Raw genomic sequence first — 20,018 nt, forward strand, 5'->3', positions numbered from 1 at the left:
GTGGTCTCTTCCAACTCTACGATTCTATGATTCTATGAAAAGTGGAACTTAATGGAACTTGTCTGTAATGTGCAAGCATGGAAAAAGCACGTAATTGGATAGTGAGATGTCAAAAGGCAGGGGAAGCTAGTACTGTATTGGTGAAGCTATAGAGGCTACAGAGAGATGCGAGGTTACAGAGACAATGGCAGAAACAAACATCAGGCATGCTCCCTAGAGGCAGAGAAACCCAGAGAACGCATGCCTGGCAGCCAGAGCTTACCATCACTTCTACTGCTGCCCTTTGCCCTATTATTAATAGGGACTTGATCATCCATGTTTTTTGCTGTCTGCGCAAGGTCCTTGAACCAAACCCCCATGGAAACTGAGGGTCCACTGTGTATCAAAATATATGCTTATCAAAATATTCTAGCATTTCTAATATGGCCCAAAGAGAACTAAAAATCAGGCAACCCCCTCACATGAATTTTTTTTAATGGTTGAGGGTACAGCCCTCAATAATTCCCGAGGCACCCATGTGGCCGCCTAAGCCCTGACAGTTGTACACCCCTGTACTGTTCACACAGGGATATATATGTGCTTGTTCTAGCTAGAGATTAAAATTTCCAGGAAGTCTGAAAGCATGAAAGAAAAAACAAGTTTTTTTCCAAAAAATAATTGAATTTTTTGAAAAAGAAATAAAATGCTGTATTAGCATCCTTTACAGGTTGAAATGTAAAAATGTGTTATGTATAATTTTGTCTAGCATGATGTTATCATGCTTGTTATGCTAAAAACACAGAATTTCATTATAAATTGACATTAATCAACTGATTTTCTTTCTTTCTTTTTTTTGTTACAGAGCAGGCAAAAAACAATAAAAACAGAAGAAACCATCAACACTAGTAAAAGAGAAAGTTATTTTGTTTCGTCTAGTTCTCCATAGTGCCAAGCAAACATAAAGTACTTACTTCAATGAAAAGAACTGAGAAAAAGAAACCAAGACTAGGAGTTGCAATGATGTGAGATATTGTACATAGTGTGATATAACTGGTTACTGTTGCACATTATTTAGTAGGTGGGATAAATATACAAATGAATACCTTGCTATAAATATTTCATTCATTGTTCCAAAGGAAAATCTTCCATTTTCTAATTTCATTCCATTTTTCTTAATTGAAGGCTTTTAAAAATCCCCCCTCCTCCACCCCGCTTGATTTTTCAGTTCTTTTTCTCCTGGACCTTTGCATCTCTACTTTCAACCTCACCCACTTCTCATGATATTCTGGAGTATGTGGGAACACTGTTATATCTGAGCCTACAAACCTGAACATGTGCATATAGAGGTGGGCTAGGCTGGGACAAGAAACTCGCATCCCGTCCCAGTCTTGGGAGGAAAGTGAGACAGAAATAAAACAACAACAACAACAACAGGTTTATAGGCTTGCTGGCCATTGTGAAGTGATTATTTTACAGAACTAATGATGGCTGCAATTTTTAATTTGTTAAATTAGCATTTCTCAACTTTTCCAATTATGTTTGTTGAGACTACAATTCCTCCCCTCCCCCTAGCATGGCAAATATATGGATGAAGGGAGTTGTAATCCAACAATATTTGGGGACAGGTTAGTAAAGACCAAGAAAATGAATCAATAAAACCCCTTTTGATCAATTAAAAATCAGATAAAGTTTTAAAGAATATGTAATTTATCCTCAAAAATACCACATCACTGCATATAGCAGGTTATTCCTCTATATGTCTGCCTGAGAAGTGACATTTGTTGGAGGGGTCCTCCTCTCTGATTGCTGCCACACCGTAGAATTAATGCAGTTTGACACTGCTTTAAGTGTCATGGTTCCATCCTATGGAATCATGGGATTTGTAGTTTGTTGTGGCCCCAGAGTTCTGACAGAAAAAGATATATGTCTCACAAAACAATAAATTCTGGAATTCCATAGAATTGAACCATGGCAGTTAAAACATGGCCAAACTGCATTAATTCTGCAGTGCAGATTTGCCTTAGAGTCATCGTAAGTTGGAAACGACCTGAAGGAACACAACAACAACAAATTGATTTTACCCAAACTGTGCAATTGCTATGGTTGCACTACTTAAATTTATTTAGCCAAATTGTCTGGTTTTTAACTGATAAACTATTTCATATGTTTTAATCTTTGAAAATAATTCTAATTCTTTATTGTTTTAAAGTGACTGTATTGTAATCCACCCTAAAATCTTCAGATCTAGGATAGGATACAAATAAATAAATATCTTAGAAGAGGCATTCCCTTCTTCCTTTCTGTTTTGCATGAGAAGGAATATCTTTTCTAAGATGATGCTTGCTCTGGCACATCTGCACAGCATTTAACCCAGGGCTAGGGAACTTCTGGGTTGTCAGATCATGGATGGGCATCACCTGGCCCTACAGACATTTTTGAACTTCTCCTACCACTCCTCACCATGGGCTATGCTGGCTAGGTCTGCTGGGTCTTGCAGTCCCACAATATCTGGAGGGCCATATGATTCCTACCCTTACTCTAAATGCTTTGGCTTATAATGCCTATCAACAATATCCAACATGGCCAACAACAAGGGACTGCTGTGGAAAGATAAAAAATCCCACAGATACAAAACATCTGTGCATCACATAAGAAAAAACAAAATGCCCTTTTCTGCTGTCAGAATCAGTGATTCTATTTGTATGAAACATCTATCTAAACTGATGCTTATCTATCTATCTATCTATCTATCTATCTATCTATCTATCCATCCATCTCTCCCACCTTTCTCCTCATATGAGACCTAAGGTGGTGCACAACACCTTAAAAACAAAATACAATTTTAAAACTTATGTGATGCTTTCAGGAGTCTCGGAAAGATTTTCCTTCCTAAATTTGAAGACAAGAAAGGACACCTACCTCAGTTGTAGCTCTGGGACTCGACCGCTGGAGTGAGAGAGGCATCCTCTTGTGCATTGCTTCAGTCATATAATCATACTTCCTCCGCTTAGCAGGTTCTTCTTCAGGTGGATAGGGAAAAAGGAGAGAAGACTGATTTATTTCCCACTTTTTCCCCAACCTAGAACTTGAGGCAGCTTTACTATGTTAAAACAGAAACAGTTAAAAAAATTCATCATGCATGAAATAAAACTATAATTTTGATCAATAAAAATTAAAAAGCATATAAAAACAAACAGTGCCAGTGTGGTGTACGATAAGCACAAATAGCAACAAAAACAAACCATTAAAAAACCCAAATATAAACAGCACAGCACATGAAAGGTTGTTTATCCCTGAACCATCAGCCTTCAAAGCCCTGTCAAAACAAATATGCTCTTTGTCTGCTTATAGCAGGATAGCAAGGAGGGTGCCATTCTAATGGCTCACCGAAGGGAGCTCCAAAGCAAGGGAGCAGACACTGGGAAGGTCTTCTCTTGTGTGCCCACTAGATCTACCTGGGAGGGTGGTGGGACAGAGAGAAGGGCCTACCCTGAAAACACAAGCAGGTCTGAAAACACAAGCAGGCTCATATTGGGAGACACAGTCTTTCAGAAAACTTGGACCTCAGCCGTACAGGTCTTCTCAGATCATAACCAGCATTTTGATTTGTAGTTTTTTGTGGGTTTTTCAGGCTATGAGGCCGTGGTCTAGAAGAGTACATTCCTGACATTTCGTCAGCAGCTGTGGCTGGCATCTTCAGAGAATGCTGGCACACAAGAGAATTGGTATATATACAGTTGGTTGAGAGGAAGCGATTTGCATGTTAATCTGTGTATTGTTCTGTTGCTGGATGCAAGGTCTCAGGGGTCTCATTCAACAACAGAACAATACACAGATTAACATGCAAATCGCTTCCTCTCAACCAACTGTATATATACCCCACTCTCTTGCATGCCAGCATTCTCTGAAGATGCCAGCCACAGCTGCGGGAGAAACATCAGGAATAAACTCTTCTAGAACATGGCCACACAGCCCAAAAACCCATAAAAAACTATGGATGCCAGCTGTGAAAGCCTTCGACTTCACATTTTGATTTGTGCTCAGAAATTGGCAAACAGTGGCAATATTTTAACAAGGAACTTGACTTCCTGGATCCAGCCTGGGTTTACAATCTGACTGCAATTCTTTGGACCAGCTGAAGTTTCTGAAAACTGTTCAGAGGCAGCCCCAGGGCAATCCAAATAGTGAAGAAGAGAATGTGATTCTCAATGTGCTATTCTGATTCCCAGAAGTCCTAACTTCTCAAATCTCCAGCTATGCCATACCTGGTTCTTCAATGCTCCTCAGGTCATCTGGAACGCGGAAATGTAGCATCTCAGAGACTCGCTTTTCAGGAACCTTGGGGAAGATTTTTTTTTTAAAAGGACAGTTTTATCTAAGGTTAGGCCCTGGTTTCTTTTTGGTTATAAGCCCATTGCTTGAGGTAAACTGATTTTAAAAATGTTACTTTAAACATTTTTTTTAAACCCCACTGTTCCTCTAAAATAAATAGCACTCAAGGCCACTAACAAACTGAAAACAAATTAAAACAATTCAGTCATTAAAAACAACTGGAACAATTATCAAACACATATATGCCAAAACAGTTTAAAAGGTCAGTTTAATGTATCTTTCTATTCTTCCTAAAAATGATGGGTGGAAACTGATCACACCTTGGTGGAGTGCATTTCATACCTGTCTATCACCTGGCTCTTTGTAAGTAATGGTTGTCCCAAGAGGGCCTCTCCTGAACATCTATCACATGGGTAGAAATCATGCAGCTCTCCAGGTATTAAACTGCAAGACCCATTATCCCTAGCCAGCACAGCCAAAGGTGAGGAGTGCTGGAATTTTCAGTCTTAGAACTCCGGAGGGCTTCATGGTTTCCATCTATTTTAATCTCCAGACAGGCCCCTTGCAAGTTAAACAGTCCCTTACCATAGACTTAAAAGTTAAAACCATCACCTTGAAACAGGTTTGGAAAGCAATCAGTAACCATAAGTTACCCTTGATATAATGCAAACTTTTCTACAGCAAGCTTGCACAGTATTTATTTATTCTGACATGGAAGATACACAGGCATGACAATTAAACAGAACCTTTATATTAACCAGGGTTAGGACCGGAGATTTTTGTCATGCAGACGTTTTGTCATACAAACCACATATTTTTTGTGCAACAGATTTCCACAGCAGGGTAGAAGAGGAACAACCATGAAATTTAGAATGAGTGTTTGTTCTTTGCTGTAAGGACATCCAAGTCAGCCTTCTTGCTTAAAGATAAAGGCCAAGAACCAACACCAATCCAATGAAGCATAATGCTGTGCCTGTACAGTTCTGTGCCCTCCCGCCCCTCCAGCAACTGACAGTCCTCAGGATGGGCCCCAAGTGCTGCTTACCAGTCAGGAATAGAGCAAGTGTGGCATTCAGATGATGAAAGAGCAGCTGGTCTCAGCTTAGAGGGGGAAAGAAATGAGGGCTCACTCACAGATGGGAGTTCATCCCCCTTTTCTGACCCCTCAAAGCCCAGAGCAGCCACCTTGTCACCACATGAATTGCCTTCCTTCTCTCTCCATCAGTAAGCAGTAGCAGCCCTGCCAAGGTTTGATAGCTGTGAAGGGAGGCTTTTGAACAGATTGTCAAGGGCTAGAGAATAGCCCTGACATCTCAATCCAAAAGGGATATGCAGGCATGTAAGTCACATTTATGCACATATATACCACTAATAGGATGTTGCCATAAGTTGACAAGAACTTTCCAGAGCTGTCCGTTTGGTTGTCAAGAGTTTCAATTTTCATAATATGTACAATAACAGCATTCCTTAAGCTGGTGCCTTCCAGGTATTTTGGACTAAATAGACCCAAAGGGTGTCAAACTGCATTACAGTGTAAATGGGTCCAAATGACACCACTTTAAGTGCTGTAGCTCCAACCTATGGAATCATGGGATTTGTATTTTATAAAGTCTTTTTGCCTCAGAAAATGACAAACCCCAGGATTCTGAAGGATGGTGTCATGGCAAGTGGTCAGTGTTGTCAAACTTTCTACAGCATAGATGTGCTCTTAGTCAGAGAGTACAATCCCAGAATCCTATTGTCAGCATGGTTGCTAGCTGTGAAACTCTGAGGGCTGTGATTCAAAAAATTAGCTTTTCTAGACTGTGCCTTCATAAAGCAGCTTCCTCTGATTCTTAAACAAAATATTTGCCTGTGTGGCACATTCTAAAATATGGAAACATTTTGAACTATTCAAATGAAAGTCACCAAGCTAGAGACTACATTTACAAATCTACCTGCACACTGTTGGGCTTTGACATGGTTTTCCGAGCCCGGTGAACCTTGGGCTTGGGCTCTTCAGCAGTTGGGGATGGAGGCTGAGCAGGAGCTGGGGCTGGTGTTGGAGCTGGAGCAGGTGCTTCTGGTGCAGGAGTCCCAGTATCCCCAGGCAGCCGTGACCCAGGCATACTCAGCAGGCGCATAGCCAAACTCTGGATAGATGTCGGGGACTTGCTGGTTCCGGTGAGGGACATCTTTGCCCGGCTGGGTCCAGCTGCTTTGCTAGGAGATGAAGGGAAAGTCTTGGCAGCATGGCCTGAAGTAGGGGGGGGGGGAGAACAGAAAAAAAACCAACTACATCTTCACTCTTCATAATGAGGAACAGTGGTCCTTTCAGGTGTTTTGGACTTCAGATTCCATCATCATTGCCCATGCTGGTTAGTGTTTCTGGAGTTGAAGTCCAAAACTGAACCTCTTGTCTCGTGTTAAAGACTTACCTTTTGCTCCAGGTTTGCCAGAAAGCCCAGAACAAAACACAACTATGATGGGCAACTGCCTTCCCATGTGGTTGCTTTGAGTGTCCCTGCTGAGCTGCTCTTTGTGCATCATTCTGAACTCAGCGCAACTTGCAATTGCAGAAGTGACACTAATCGCCTTGCACAGACTACACGGCAAGACAGTCACCCATCTTCGATGTGTTTTGCTGCAGCCGGTAAGGGGGAGATCTAGGTGGAATTCAGGGGCAGAATACTTTGGGGACAGCCAAGCATTCTGGCAAATGTAGACAAGCCCCTAGAAGGGAATAGCTGCTTTTGTTCAATGATAGTGTTTATTTGTTTTACAATACTGAGTGGAAATGATGGGACATACAGTGGGGTGTTTATGGCTAGAGATTGTTGATCACATTCTTTTGGAGTGAACAAGCAGAAAGAAGGGAGTTGAGCTTGTCTTGAGGGAACACAGGCAGAATGTTGACCTCATGGGAATAGGGAGGGCAGAGTATGTTTGGCTTCTGTAACAAATGAGAAGGTAGCCTGCCAAAGATTTGAAACTGGGCTTTAATTATGCTTTGCTAATGCTTGCTGTTTAGTTCTGACACCACCATCTCTGGTGTGCATCTCTAGTTGCTGAATGAAGGTTTTCTGAATTTTACTACAGAAACCTGGATTTTTAAACTAAGAGGGTTACTGGACTTCATACCTGGGGGCTTATAAAGTTTTGTTCGCTGCCTCTTGCATGAATCAGGGTATTCACACCCCAAAATTATTCTGATGTACTAAATTCACATTAATAAATAATAGTAATTGTCTAAAATAAAAGTAAAACAATATACAATACAAAACAGTGTGTCATCAAACAATTAGAAATCACAGAATACAGATTGAGTGCCCCTTATGTATGGGAGTAAAAGGACAGGTTACCTTAACTGTAGTTCTTTAAGTGGTCACCTGTGCCTGGATTTCAATTTTTTTGTGGGTTTTTAAAAAAATATTTGAATATATATAATTAGATATCTTGGGAATGGGACTCAAATCTAAATGTGAAATTCATTTGTTTCATATGCACTTTATACACAGAGCCTGAAGGTAATTTTATATTCATTATTTTTAATACTCTGTACATGAAACCAAGTCTGTGTACACCATCAGAAAATAAAGGTGTCTCTATCTCAGCAACCCATGTGGATAATTTGTGGTAGCTTCAGATTTTGGATTTCTGGATAACGGATACTCAACCTGTATCATAAAGCAAGTATAGGAGACTTCATAATGGGGTGGGGGGGACACTCCACAGCATTGGAACCCTCTCATTGATGCAAATCCAGAATCTGCTATCTTTCCCTCTCACCTGGCAGACCTTTATTCCCTAGGCTTGGGCTGGTATTTGAGCCGGCTGAAATTCCTCCTGCTTCAGGTGACATGCCTCCTGCTTCTTTACCACCCGCTGTCATCTGTGTCCGTGCTCCATCCTCACTATTTCTGCTGGAGGCCAGCAGGCTCTCTCCCACTCCCCCCAAACTGCTTTTGGTCTTCCGGGGAGACAAGGATTCTGAAGAAGGATCGGGGCCATCTCTGGATGGTGCAGCATCTAAATAAAGAGAGAGAGAGACACACACGTACACAGTCACTGTTGATATTGTGAGTTACCCTGCGATCAGGTTTCAAATCTAGGCCTGATGACAGGCAAGAAGGAGAACCTGCCCCATTTCCAATCCCAAATTTCCATTACAACCCACCTGTTTCATCTGGTTCCACTTCCACCAGTGATGCTGCTGCTCCTGATATCCCTCGAAGAGCCTCACTCTGAGGAACAGAAGCAAGGAGATTGCTAAGTAGACCTGTGCATGTCCTTTGTTTATGTTTTGGAGAGGATAACATCAGTGGGCTACTTTATAGTTACAGAAGACACCCCAGCCATTGGTCTTCCAGGTATTTTGGACTTCAGTTCCTGGAATTCCTGACAGTTGGCCAAGCTAACCGGAGCTTCTGGTAGTTGAAGTCCAGAAACACCTGGAGGACCAACCAGTTCTCCTATTTTGTTTATGACTTTGTAAACTGTCCTGGAAAATTCTGCTGAAGGACATAAAAGTATTTTAAATAAAGAAACAGAATCTTGAATTGCACTGTGTGTTAGTAAAGAGACAAGGGGGAAGGAGCTGTTATCAAGGATATGTAATTATGTTGCTTTCTTGAAATTTTAATCTATGGTTTACATTTAAATACAATATACAACTATAAAATATCTGGATTTTTTTTCCCTAGCAGTATTTATGTTCTCTAATCCAATCTGCCATCTTGACTGCCTGCTTATTTACTGGCAAATCCCACTGAATTCATGAGATTTTATTATTGCATGAATATACAACGGGACATTGGTATCCACTAGGGTTTGGAACCAGGACCCACTGTGGAAGCCAAAATCTGTGGATGCTCAAGTCCTATTAAATGCAAGGCCATATTAAAATGGTGTCCCTTATATAAAATGGTAAATCAAGGTTAGCCTTTTGGAATTTGTATATTTTAAAAATATTTTCAAGCCGTGGGTGGTTGAGTCTTTAGATACGGAGGGCCAAGTACATACAATGTTTCAGAGATTGTGTACTTGTCTGGGATACTGTAACTGAAGTGGGTGCTGACTTTTTCCAGTTATACCGTTTTCAGAGCCCAGTGCTGTGTCATGGTCTGAGTGGGAGAGCAGAGTTCAAATCCTCACTCAGTCATGGAAACCCACTGGGTGACTCTGGGCACGTCCCACTCTCTCAGCCTCAGAGGAAGACAATTGCAAGCCCCTTCGGAACAAATCTTGCAAGGGATAGTGGTTGCCATAGAACGGCTGTACAATAACATCTGTGTTTAGGAATGCAAGTTCTTAGCCCTTGTTCAAAAGATTATGTTCAAAAGCAATGCTTGCTGAAATCCTCAAAGCCACATATATGGCGGTCAAGGAAGACTTCCCAGCCTACCTTGAGCTTTTGAGATTTTAACATGGAATAGTTGGAGAATTTACATTTGTCTTTGGCTAGAAAAAAGCGAGCGTGTAAAAAAACCTAGAAGCTCCATCTACCATCAAACAACAACAGCACCCCAAATGTAGGATCAAATTTATTAAGTCAATATGGCCAATATATCCAAGTGAACAATAACCAACTTTAGAAAAGGTAAGGGATGTCTTTTTACAAGGATGGGGAAAAAGGGTTTTTGTTTTGGTTTTAAACCTCATGCTGTGCTTATTATATTAATATAATATAATTTAATGTTATATATATTTTCATTAATGTGTAGGCCTCTTGTGTATTTTCAAGTCATTTCTGACTTATGGCAATCCCTAATGCTGGTTTTTTGGGGGTTGAGTGTGTGTGACTTGCCCACTTTCAAAAAGGCATGGGTTTCCATGTCCGGACGGTGAATCGAACCTTGATTTCGAGAGTCCTAGTCCATTGCTCAAATATATTACTAAATCAGAAATTTAAGTAGTAAAATGCAGATCAGACATTATGGAGCAGTAGCTTAAATAAAAGCTGTCCTAACAATGAACAACTGCCAACAAACTGTAGAAGTTAAAATGTTTAAATCCAAACAGTTATCGTTGTTCCAGGAAGAGGGAATGCCAAACACAGCAAATACTCTATGTGCGAGCGATGTCTGAAGCACTGGAAATTTGAAGGGAAATTTCATTGGGGACAGTATTCATGAAAAATTATAACAACTGGCAAGTTTTAAATGATATATATGAATAATCATTTTTAAAAAAACAGGAGTGTTTTTTTTCTTAAAAGGCATTTGATTTAAAACTAATTTGATTTAAACCAGCCTACTCTGCTTTCTATATGTTAACCAGTCCTGAATCTTGGGTCCAAAACACACTGCAGAAAGAATCCATCTTGAGACTGCTTTAAATGCCCTGACTCAACGCTAGAGAATCCTGGGAACTGTAGTTTTGGGACACATCAAGCTTTCTCTGTTAGAGAGCTCTGGTGCCACCACAAACTACAATTCCCAGGATTCTATAGTACTGAGCCAGAGCGGTTAAAGTAGTATCAAAGTGGATGATTTCTGCAGTGTGTTTTGGACCTCAGCTATTTAAATAAACCTGAGATGTGCAACCACCCACAATTTCAAAACCACTCTTTAAATATACCCGTCCCGAAATACTTTCCAGTATGAGATTGCCAAAAAATAAACTTCATACCCCTTTGACATCTTCTCCCTCTGTAACATTTTCTTCTTGTCCAACACAAGTTTTTCCTCTAACTCTCACCAATCTGCTAGAGATCCTCTGACCCATTTGGAAACATTAACTGGTGGCCAGGTGAAATGAGTCTGAATCAAGTCTCTCTCCCTAATGTAGAGAAGGTGTGAGCCTATTGTTGCCTATATAAACCCCACTAGTCTCTCTTATAGAATTGCTCTGTTTCCTTTCTCAAAGCCATCCTCTCCCTTTTTAGATACAGGCACAGCATGGGAGGAAAATACTTTTTAGACTACAGTCAGTCCTCTGTATCCACAGCTTTTTTATCCATGGATTGAAAATATTCAAAAAAATATAAATTCCAAAAGGCCAACCTTGATTTTTGCCATTTTATATAAAGGACATCATTTTACTATGCTATTATATTTAATGGGACTTGAGCATCCATGGATTTTGGTACCCATGGAGATCCATAACCCCAGCAGATACCAAGGGACCACTACAGAACTGTTAGGATTGCATCTGTGCTTTAACGATAATGCAGTCTGAATTCACCTTTAACTGCCATGGCTCTATCCTGGGATTTGTAGTTTGATGAGGCACTAGCACTCGTTGGCAAAGAAGGCTAAAGATCTTGTGAAACTACAAATCCCAGGACTCCATAGGATAGAGCTTTTGCACATAAGATGGCCGCATTCCCCCCCCCCCCCCCCCTATATTATACAAGCACGCTTTGTATCCTGATGTCAATATTGGCTGTTGGCTTGCAATCTGAAAATAAGTAACTTTTCCTAGCATCAGTGTACATTAGTCATTTTTCAGGGGAGGTCTGTTTCTTCAACTGTTCAGAGAACAAGCTACTTCTTGGACAAGTTCTAACTTGGTTTCCACACTGCAGAAATAAAGTAGTTTTGCACCACTTTAACTATCAGGACTCTATCTTGTGGAATCCTGGGATTTGTAGTTTGGTGAGGTATTCAGCCTGGTCTGTCAGAGAGCTCTGGTACCCCCCAACAAACTACAAATCCCAGGATTCTGTAGGATACAGGCATGGCGGTTAAAGTGGTGTCAAACTGCTCTGTTTTTGCAGTGTGGTTATACCTAAGTCAGCACTGAAGACCCTTTAAATGTAGAAATCCCACAGTCCCTCACCACTAGGTTTTTTCATATTTTAATGCATAATGTTATTAACTTCTTAAAATTGTTTAATTGTTTTTAAAGCTTTGTATCTATATTTTGTATTGGGTTTTTTTTAACTTGTGCTGTTTTATATTTTGTTAGCCAGCTTGAGTGGAAGGAAACTGGGGAAAAGGTGGGGCAGTGTTTCAAAATATCAACTAAACTTGGGATACCGCGAATATTAACAAATCTCATTAACTTTTGCGGATTTCATTGAATGTATGGAATATTACCCAGTATTTCAGATACATATACAACATACACAGTGTGTTTCGTGTACGTGGGAGGAGGGGTACTATTCAAGCCAGGAGAAAAATGAAACAGAGAAAATACAAGTGGTAACAATATTGTTATTAATTGCAACCATGCACAAAACTGTAGTTGCTGACAACACAAACAGCTTGGCACCACCGACCCATGTATAGGATTTTTCCCCACCAAAAACTTTATTCCAATTCAAGGTACTTCAGAAGAATCAAAACAACTGTTTCACTGTTGTTTGTATTCACACACAGGGACAATATTCTCACCTCATAACAAGATAGTGCTTTGCAGAAATCTGGCTTGTTCTTATGGGCAAACCTGCATTTTAACAATCCATGGTTTGGGAACCAACCTCAGACCACAATATGAACCCATTAGTGTTTGACAGCTTACGAGTGTCTTCAAAGTACAGCTTGTTGAACTCACAACCATGGGTTATCCTTAGCTCAGTGGTTCCCAACCTGGGGGTCGGGACCCCTTTGGGGGTCGAATGACCCTTTCATGAGGGTCGCCTAAGACCATTGCAAAACCCCTATTTTAATTAGTTATGAAGTAGCAACGAATATAATTTCATGGGTTTGGGTCACCACAACATGAGGAACTGTATTAAAGGGTCGTGGCATTAGAAAGGTTGGGAACCTTAGCTTCTTTCCCCAGATGCCCACCTTAACTAAGAAATCAGAAGATAAATCACGGTTTCCTTGGTCTGCTGTTTTTGTATGCTTTGGGCAACAAATCATAATTAACATAAACCACAGTTTATTCTAGGAGTGGGAACTGCACTGTCTACAAGCTGCATGCAGACCTCTGGGGGCTTCCAGAAAGTTTGAGGACCACCCTCCAAAAAATGTAGCTTTTGGAGGGCTAAAAACTGTCCAATATTGCTGCATCAGGGAAAAGTGATCGAGAATAACAAACCCTCATTTATGGCTGCCCAAAATGACAGTCAAGGCAGGACTGAAGGGAATGTGTCCACTCCAAAATACTGTACATGAGAAGTTACTCTTAATGGGCTTCTCTTCTATCATGATGTGTTGTGTTATGAGCAACAACTATTTTGTTAATAAGGAGACTGTCATCGTCTATTAATTTCTGTTCTTGTTGTGTACCTGTTCTGTTGTGTGTCAATTCCAACTTATGGCATCCTTAAGGCAACCTTATCATGGGTTGGAAACTTGGCAAGTTTCATCAGAGAGGGTTTGCAGTTGTCATCCTCTGAGGCCAAGAGAGTGTGACTTGCCCAAGGTCACCAGTGGGCTTACATGGCCAAACCTGGATTCAAATCCTGGTCTCCAAAGTCCTAGCCTAGCTCAAACCACTACGCCACATTGGCTATTAATTTCTGCGCAACAGAAAAGTCCTTTCCCCCTCAAAATTATACAAGCACACTCACACACCCCATATACTATATATATCCCTGAAACTCTGGATAATACGTCATGTACCTGAGGAACTGAGCCACTGGTTGCCAGACTGCAGCAAGTTTCCCGAAGTGAAAGAAAGAGTTGTAGCCAATGGGCACCAATATAGTATATGACCCTGGCACACTGCTGGAAATAACAAACCCTGAAGCAGTGATTTAACCCATTGCTCCTGAGGCTGAGAAATTAAATCCCAACGAAGTGGGTAAATTAAATTGCTCCCTGATCTTTTATTTTAATTTCTGAGCAGTGACTTTTTAAATCTTTCAATAGGTTTACATGGCTGAGCCGGGACTGAAGACACTCAACAACAAAAACACATAGGTAAATTCAACTGATTCAAGGAGTCTAGACTAACAACAACATTTAGACCCTCACTGTTTCATTTCACATGTACATCTTGTTAGTTCTGTATAAAAGGTTTGCTGGCACTTGCTTTTCTTTTTTTGCAGTGTAGGAACCTAGCCCTAAAGCAGTGGTTCCAAAAATTTGCTCCTCCAGATGTTTTGGACTTCAGCTCCCAGAATTCCTGACTGCTTGCCATGCTGGTTGGGGCTTCTGGGAGTTGAAGTCCAAAACATCTAGAGGACCAACGTTTGGGGACCACTGTGGCTTAAACCTTCCAAGTTATTTCTGCCTCTGGCATCAATTTTTCTGTGAAAGGAGTATTGCTTTGTAAAACATCTTCTTCACTGAAGTACAGTCAGCCCTCCTTATCCACCGATTTTTTATCCACGGATTCAAGCAACCATGGCTTGAAAATATTTTTTTAAAAAGTATAGATTCCAAATAGCAAACCTTGATTTTGCCATTTTATATAGGGGACACCATTTTGCTATGCCACTGTATTTAATGGGACTTGAGCATCCACAGATTTTATTATCCACGGAGGGTCCTGGAACCAAACACCAGCGGATAACAAGGGCCCACTGTATACTGGTATTAAAGAGGGGCTGAAATCCAGAGACACAGCAGTGTCAGTCTGCAAAATAATGGAATCCTAGAGTTGGAAGAGATCCCCAAGGGCTATCCAGTCCAACCCCATTCTGCCATGCAGGAACTCACAGATGGCCACCCAGCCTCTGCTTAAAAACCTCCAGAGGAGGAGACTCCACATTCTGAGATATTCTACTCTGAAAGGCAGCTTTAACTATCAGGAAGTTCCTCCGAATGTTGAGATGGAAACTCTTTTCCTCTAGCTTGAATCCACAGCTTTGTTTCTCTGGAGCAGCAGAAAACAAGCTTGCTCCATCCTTGGAAAGGAATCTTTCGTGCATCTCAAAAGGTGCTACAAAGATCCCCAAAGAGAAGGAAATTAAAAGAACTGAACTGAGTATCCTGTTTGTTGAGGGGCAATTGGCTTACACGTTGTAAACTGTATGTAGAGAGATCTTGCAGCACCTTTGAGACTAAGGGAAGGAGAGAAGTTGGCAGCATGAGCTTTCCTAGACTTCAGCCTACTTCCTCAGATGCATTTGCTTACACTGTAAACTGGATGAACCGAAAGAAACTGGCAACAACGAGCTTTCTTAACTTCAGCCTACTTCCTCAGATGCATTTGTTTACATTGTAAAATTTGATTAACTTAAACAAAGGTATTGGCAGCACTGAGCTTTCTTAGACTTCAGCCCACTTCCTCAGATTCATTTGTTTACACTGCAAGCTGCTAAGGCAGGGGTCCCCAAACTGTGCCCCTTTAAGAGAGTTTGGACTTCAGCTCCCAGAAGCCTCAGCCATGTTGGCCAATAGTCTGGGATTCTGGGAGCTGAAGTCCAACACCCTTAAAGATCACAGTTTGGAGGGATCACTGGAGTAAGTGAAAGAAAGAAAACTGGCAGCACTGAGCTTTCTTAGACTTCAGCCTACTTCCTCAGATGCATTTGTTCACATTGTAAACTGCATTTGCTTACATTGTAAACTGGTAAGGGAGTGCTAGTTCCCTGATAAGCAGTATAGAAATGTACTTGCTACATTGCTGTTACTAAATCATATTACACACACACACCCATCTTCCCCTCTTTGAACCCCTCCCCAAGTGACCCAATGCAATCTGGGAAGGGTGGGCAATCTCCTCTCTTCCTCCCCTTGTGCCCCAATCCAATTTCCAAAACCCAGCTTCTCCCCCCAGGAAAGGACCCACTCCAACCACTCACCCCCATCGATGCGATGCAAAACAAAACACACACACAATGAAACCCTTTTGCATTTCCCAAATCTCCTCCTTTGCAAGCCCAAGCCCCTCCCAGGTGGCCATAGGAAGTCTTCCCCCCCCCCATAAAAAAAATCCAAGGCCAAGAGGGAAGGAAAGGGGAGATTCTGGCTCTTTCCAGCCTGGGCTTTTCCCCCCCTCCTTGCATGGCCCCATAGCATTCCTCTGCCCCATTGCAATCAGAGCCCCCAAACCTGCAGCGCGCCTCCTGAGGTTGCACCCTCCATGGCCTCGCGCCACAGCAGCAGCAGCAGCAAAGCCGGGCCCGCACTGACGTCACAAGGAGAGGGGAGGGGAGGAAAAGGAGGAGAGAGGCCTCAGTTTAAAGAGCCAGGCACCCTTTTTCTCAGTCCCCTTCTTTTCCCTTCCCAGACAAAGAGCAAAGGCAAGCATTGCAAGTCTGGGAGGCATTTCTGGGTTTCTCTCTCCTTTTCATCCCCAAAGCTGGGCTCAGCTATAAGATGCCCAGTTCTGGGAATCAGGGAGAGAAAGGTCTTTTTTGGGGCTGTGCAAAAATGTGGGGTCTTCCTTCCTCCCATTTGCAGCCTTGTTGGCTAAGAAAAAGGCATTTTAATAGTGTAGTTCCATGCAGTGTTTGGTAATTTTGTTTTGGACATATATTTCCCCCACCACCACCCTTGAATGGCCTACAGCCATATATATATATATATATATATATACATACATACATATATATAATTTTTTATATTTTTATTATATATATATATATATATATATATATATATAAAAACACAATATATATATATTATACAGCTTTTTATTTTATACCTATTTTATATATTTTATTTTATATATAGCCATATATATATTATTTTAAATATTTTTGTATTATTTTATATATTTTTATTTTAAATATAGCCACACACACACACACACACACACACATATATATATAAAACACACGCACACATATATATTATACAGCTTTTTATTTTATACCTATTTTATATATAGCCATAAATATTATACAGCCTTATATTTTATACATATTTTAAAGATATATATATATATATATATATATATATATATATATTATTTTATCTATTTTTTATTTTTATATAACCTTTATATACATATATGTTATATACAGCCTTTTATTTTATATATATTTTATATTTTTTATTTTATATTTTATTTTATATATATATATACACACACACATATATAATATACAGCCTTTTATTTTCTATATATATATTGTGTGTGTGTGTATATATATATATATATATATATATTATACAATCTTTTATTTTATTTATATATATGTATTAATATGCATTATGTTTAATTATTTTTGTAGAATGTGCGCCATAGGCAGGGTTATTTTATCTATTTTAATGGATTGTATGTACAGTGCCGTGTAAATTTACATTGTTTTATAAATAGAGCTTGATGATGATGATGATGTTTATATATATCTCACATCACTATATACAGTGGGCCCTTTTTATCCACTGTGGTTTGGTTCCAGGACCCTCGCGGATAACAAAATCTGTGGATGCTCAAGTCCCATTCAATCCAATGGTATAACAAAATAGTGTCTCTTATATAAAATGGAAAATCAAGGTTTGCTATTTGGAATGTATGCTTTTTCTCAATATTTTCAAGCCATGGATGCTTGAATCTGTGGATAAGAAGGGCCGACTACACCACACACACACACACACACACACACACACACACTTATATATATATTACATTATATTATATATAATTATATAAATATATTATGGATATATATGGATACATACATATATAATAATATATATAATATGTTTATGTAATTATGTGTAATGTAATGTAATATATACAAATATGTGTGCATGCATGTGTGTTACATAATTTGTAGCTAAGCCTACACAAAAAATAAGTTTGGTCAAACCTACTTGCACAGCAAGGCAGCAAGAACAGGATGTAGTAAATAAAGAGAAGGGAGATACTAGTGATAACAAATTAGATTTAACAGAGAAAGGGAATCTGCAGAAACCATGTTCTCAATACAGTGGACCCTTGTTATACGCTGGGGTTTGGTTCCAAGATCCCCCGTGTATAACAAAATCCATGTATGCTCAAGTCCCATTAAATATAATGGCATAGCAAAATGGTGTCCCTTATAAAAAATGGAAAATCAAGGTAAATTTATAGTTTTGGAACATTTTCCAACCGTGTATGCTTGAATCCGTGTATAAAAAATCCGTGTATAAGAAGGGCCGACTGTATATAAGAACCATTACCTCTCCTCCTCCATTAATAGTGAAAAAAACTCAATTGGCCTTTATAAACTATCCAAGGCCATATGGCTTGATATCATGGTCTCAACAGAAAGATCGTTTTATTAACCAGATAAAAACATTTAGTATAAACTTCCTAAAAGAAGAGGACATTGAGAGCATTTGTATATATTACGTTATACTAAATATAATTGCATTATATACTGTATTATGTTATATATTTTATATGTATGGATATATATATATATATGGATGATGTTGTTGTGCCTTCAAGTCATTTCTGGTTTATAGTGATCTTGAGGCAAACCTGTCTTGGGGTTTTCTTGGCAAGACTTGTTCAGAGGAGGTTTGCCATTGCCTTCCCCTGAGGCTGAGAGAGTGTGACTTCTTGCCCAACGTCACCCAGTGGGTTTACATAGTTGAGCTGGGAATCGAACCCTGGTCTCCAGGGTCGTAGTCCAAAGCACAACCCACTACACCACGCTGGCACTCATTCTCTCTCTGTCTCTCTCTTTCTATGTATATATTGTTGTGTGCCTTCAAGTTGTTCCCAACTTATGGCAACTCTGAAGCAAACCTATTGTATGGTTTTCCTGGCAAGGTTTCTTCCGAAGAGGTTTGCTGTTGCCTTTCCCTAAGGCTGAGAGAGTGTGACTTCCCCAGTGGGTTTCCAAGGCTGAGCCAGGATTCAAAACCTAGCGTCCAGAGTCGTAGTCCAACACTCAAACCAGTGTGCCATGCTGGGCCTCCTCAGTGACCAGATAACAATATATTGTATAGACCTCAGAGACCCAGCCCCTTCCTCTTGCCTAGAGGTGAGCAGCCTCCCAAAACTGGGGAATTTGCACCCGTGTCCCATCTGGAGATGAGCCATGAAAACTGGAAGCTGGAGGCGAAGATCTGGCAATCCCAGACTTCCTCAAGTTCACCCAGTGGGTTTCCATGTCCAAACAAGGATTCAAATCCTGGTTTCTCAAAAAGCTCATCCATTACTCAAAAGAATTATGCCATGTTGGTTGACATATCCAGGAGTAGCTGTATTTTTTCTGTGCTTTTAATTGTACTCTTTTTTAAATGTTGTGAAGCCACTCTTGAGTCCCAGTTCTGGGGAAAGAGCGGGATACAAGTAAATATAATAAATAAATAAATAAATAAATAACATCCAAAATCCACAAAACAAGGGATAGCTTTATTGGCCAACCAAAATGCACAAGGCACATGTTGCAAGCTTTCCAAGCTTCACTGGCTTCTTTATCAGGCAAAGGTGTTTAAAATGATGATGCAAGAGGGAAGAAATTATGATGATGTTACACACAAGCCTACATTTTGTTAAGCTGTCTTCAGTTCAGATGTTGTTGGGGGGACATTAATGCAGGCTGGTCCTTCCAACCTCTGGCCATGTGGGGCTCCAGGAAATAACATTTTAATTGCCATATGCAAGACAAAGAGAGATGCTCCTCTTGAGATCCCAGTAGCCTCAGTCCTTTGTGAAGCCCAAAGCCCCTTTCTTAGGCAGAGAGCAAGTTGGCTATCAGAGTGACCATAATATCTGCTCCTAAATCTCAGCATATCTAAGCCTTTCATAAATTGATTTTCACTTTAATTTGTCAAGAGTGCCGTTTTTAATCACCACCTTAACAATTCTAAGTTTTTTAAACATTTATTTTCAGTTGATCTTACTTAAATGACTGAAAAATGTGTTTAAAGAAAGTGCAGGTCTGCTCATTGATCTTGCTCTGAGACTACTGCCAGATCTCTTTCTAGTGCTTCCTA

General features: G+C 40.2%; 1 protein-coding gene across 2 annotated transcripts in view; it reads right to left on the reverse strand.

The window, feature by feature from the left end:
* Positions 1 to 16,244, reverse strand: part of LOC149320928 (histone-lysine N-methyltransferase EHMT2-like) — a 67,352-nt gene extending 51,108 nt beyond the window's left edge. The window contains exons 1-6 of one of the 2 annotated variants that reach the window (XM_089502734.1): positions 16,188 to 16,244; positions 8,468 to 8,534; positions 8,080 to 8,319; positions 6,249 to 6,547; positions 4,245 to 4,317; positions 2,899 to 2,999 (exon numbers count right to left, since the gene is read on the reverse strand). In XM_089502734.1, the coding sequence (XP_089358860.1) occupies positions 2,899 to 2,999; positions 4,245 to 4,317; positions 6,249 to 6,547; positions 8,080 to 8,319; positions 8,468 to 8,534; positions 16,188 to 16,220 (813 nt within the window). In that variant the 5' untranslated portion in view covers positions 16,221 to 16,244. Of the gene's footprint in view, positions 1 to 2,898; positions 3,000 to 4,244; positions 4,318 to 6,248; positions 6,548 to 8,079; positions 8,320 to 8,467; positions 8,655 to 16,187 lie in introns of those variants that run through there. The other variant, XM_089502728.1, reaches the window with a different exon arrangement.
* Positions 16,245 to 20,018: the final 3,774 nt, after the last annotated feature.

This window comes from Sceloporus occidentalis, unplaced genomic scaffold, assembly GCF_023333645.1.
Source record: "Sceloporus occidentalis isolate IW3139 unplaced genomic scaffold, rSceOcc1.0.p SCAF_1, whole genome shotgun sequence".
Classification (NCBI taxonomy): Eukaryota; Metazoa; Chordata; class Lepidosauria; order Squamata; family Phrynosomatidae; genus Sceloporus; species Sceloporus occidentalis.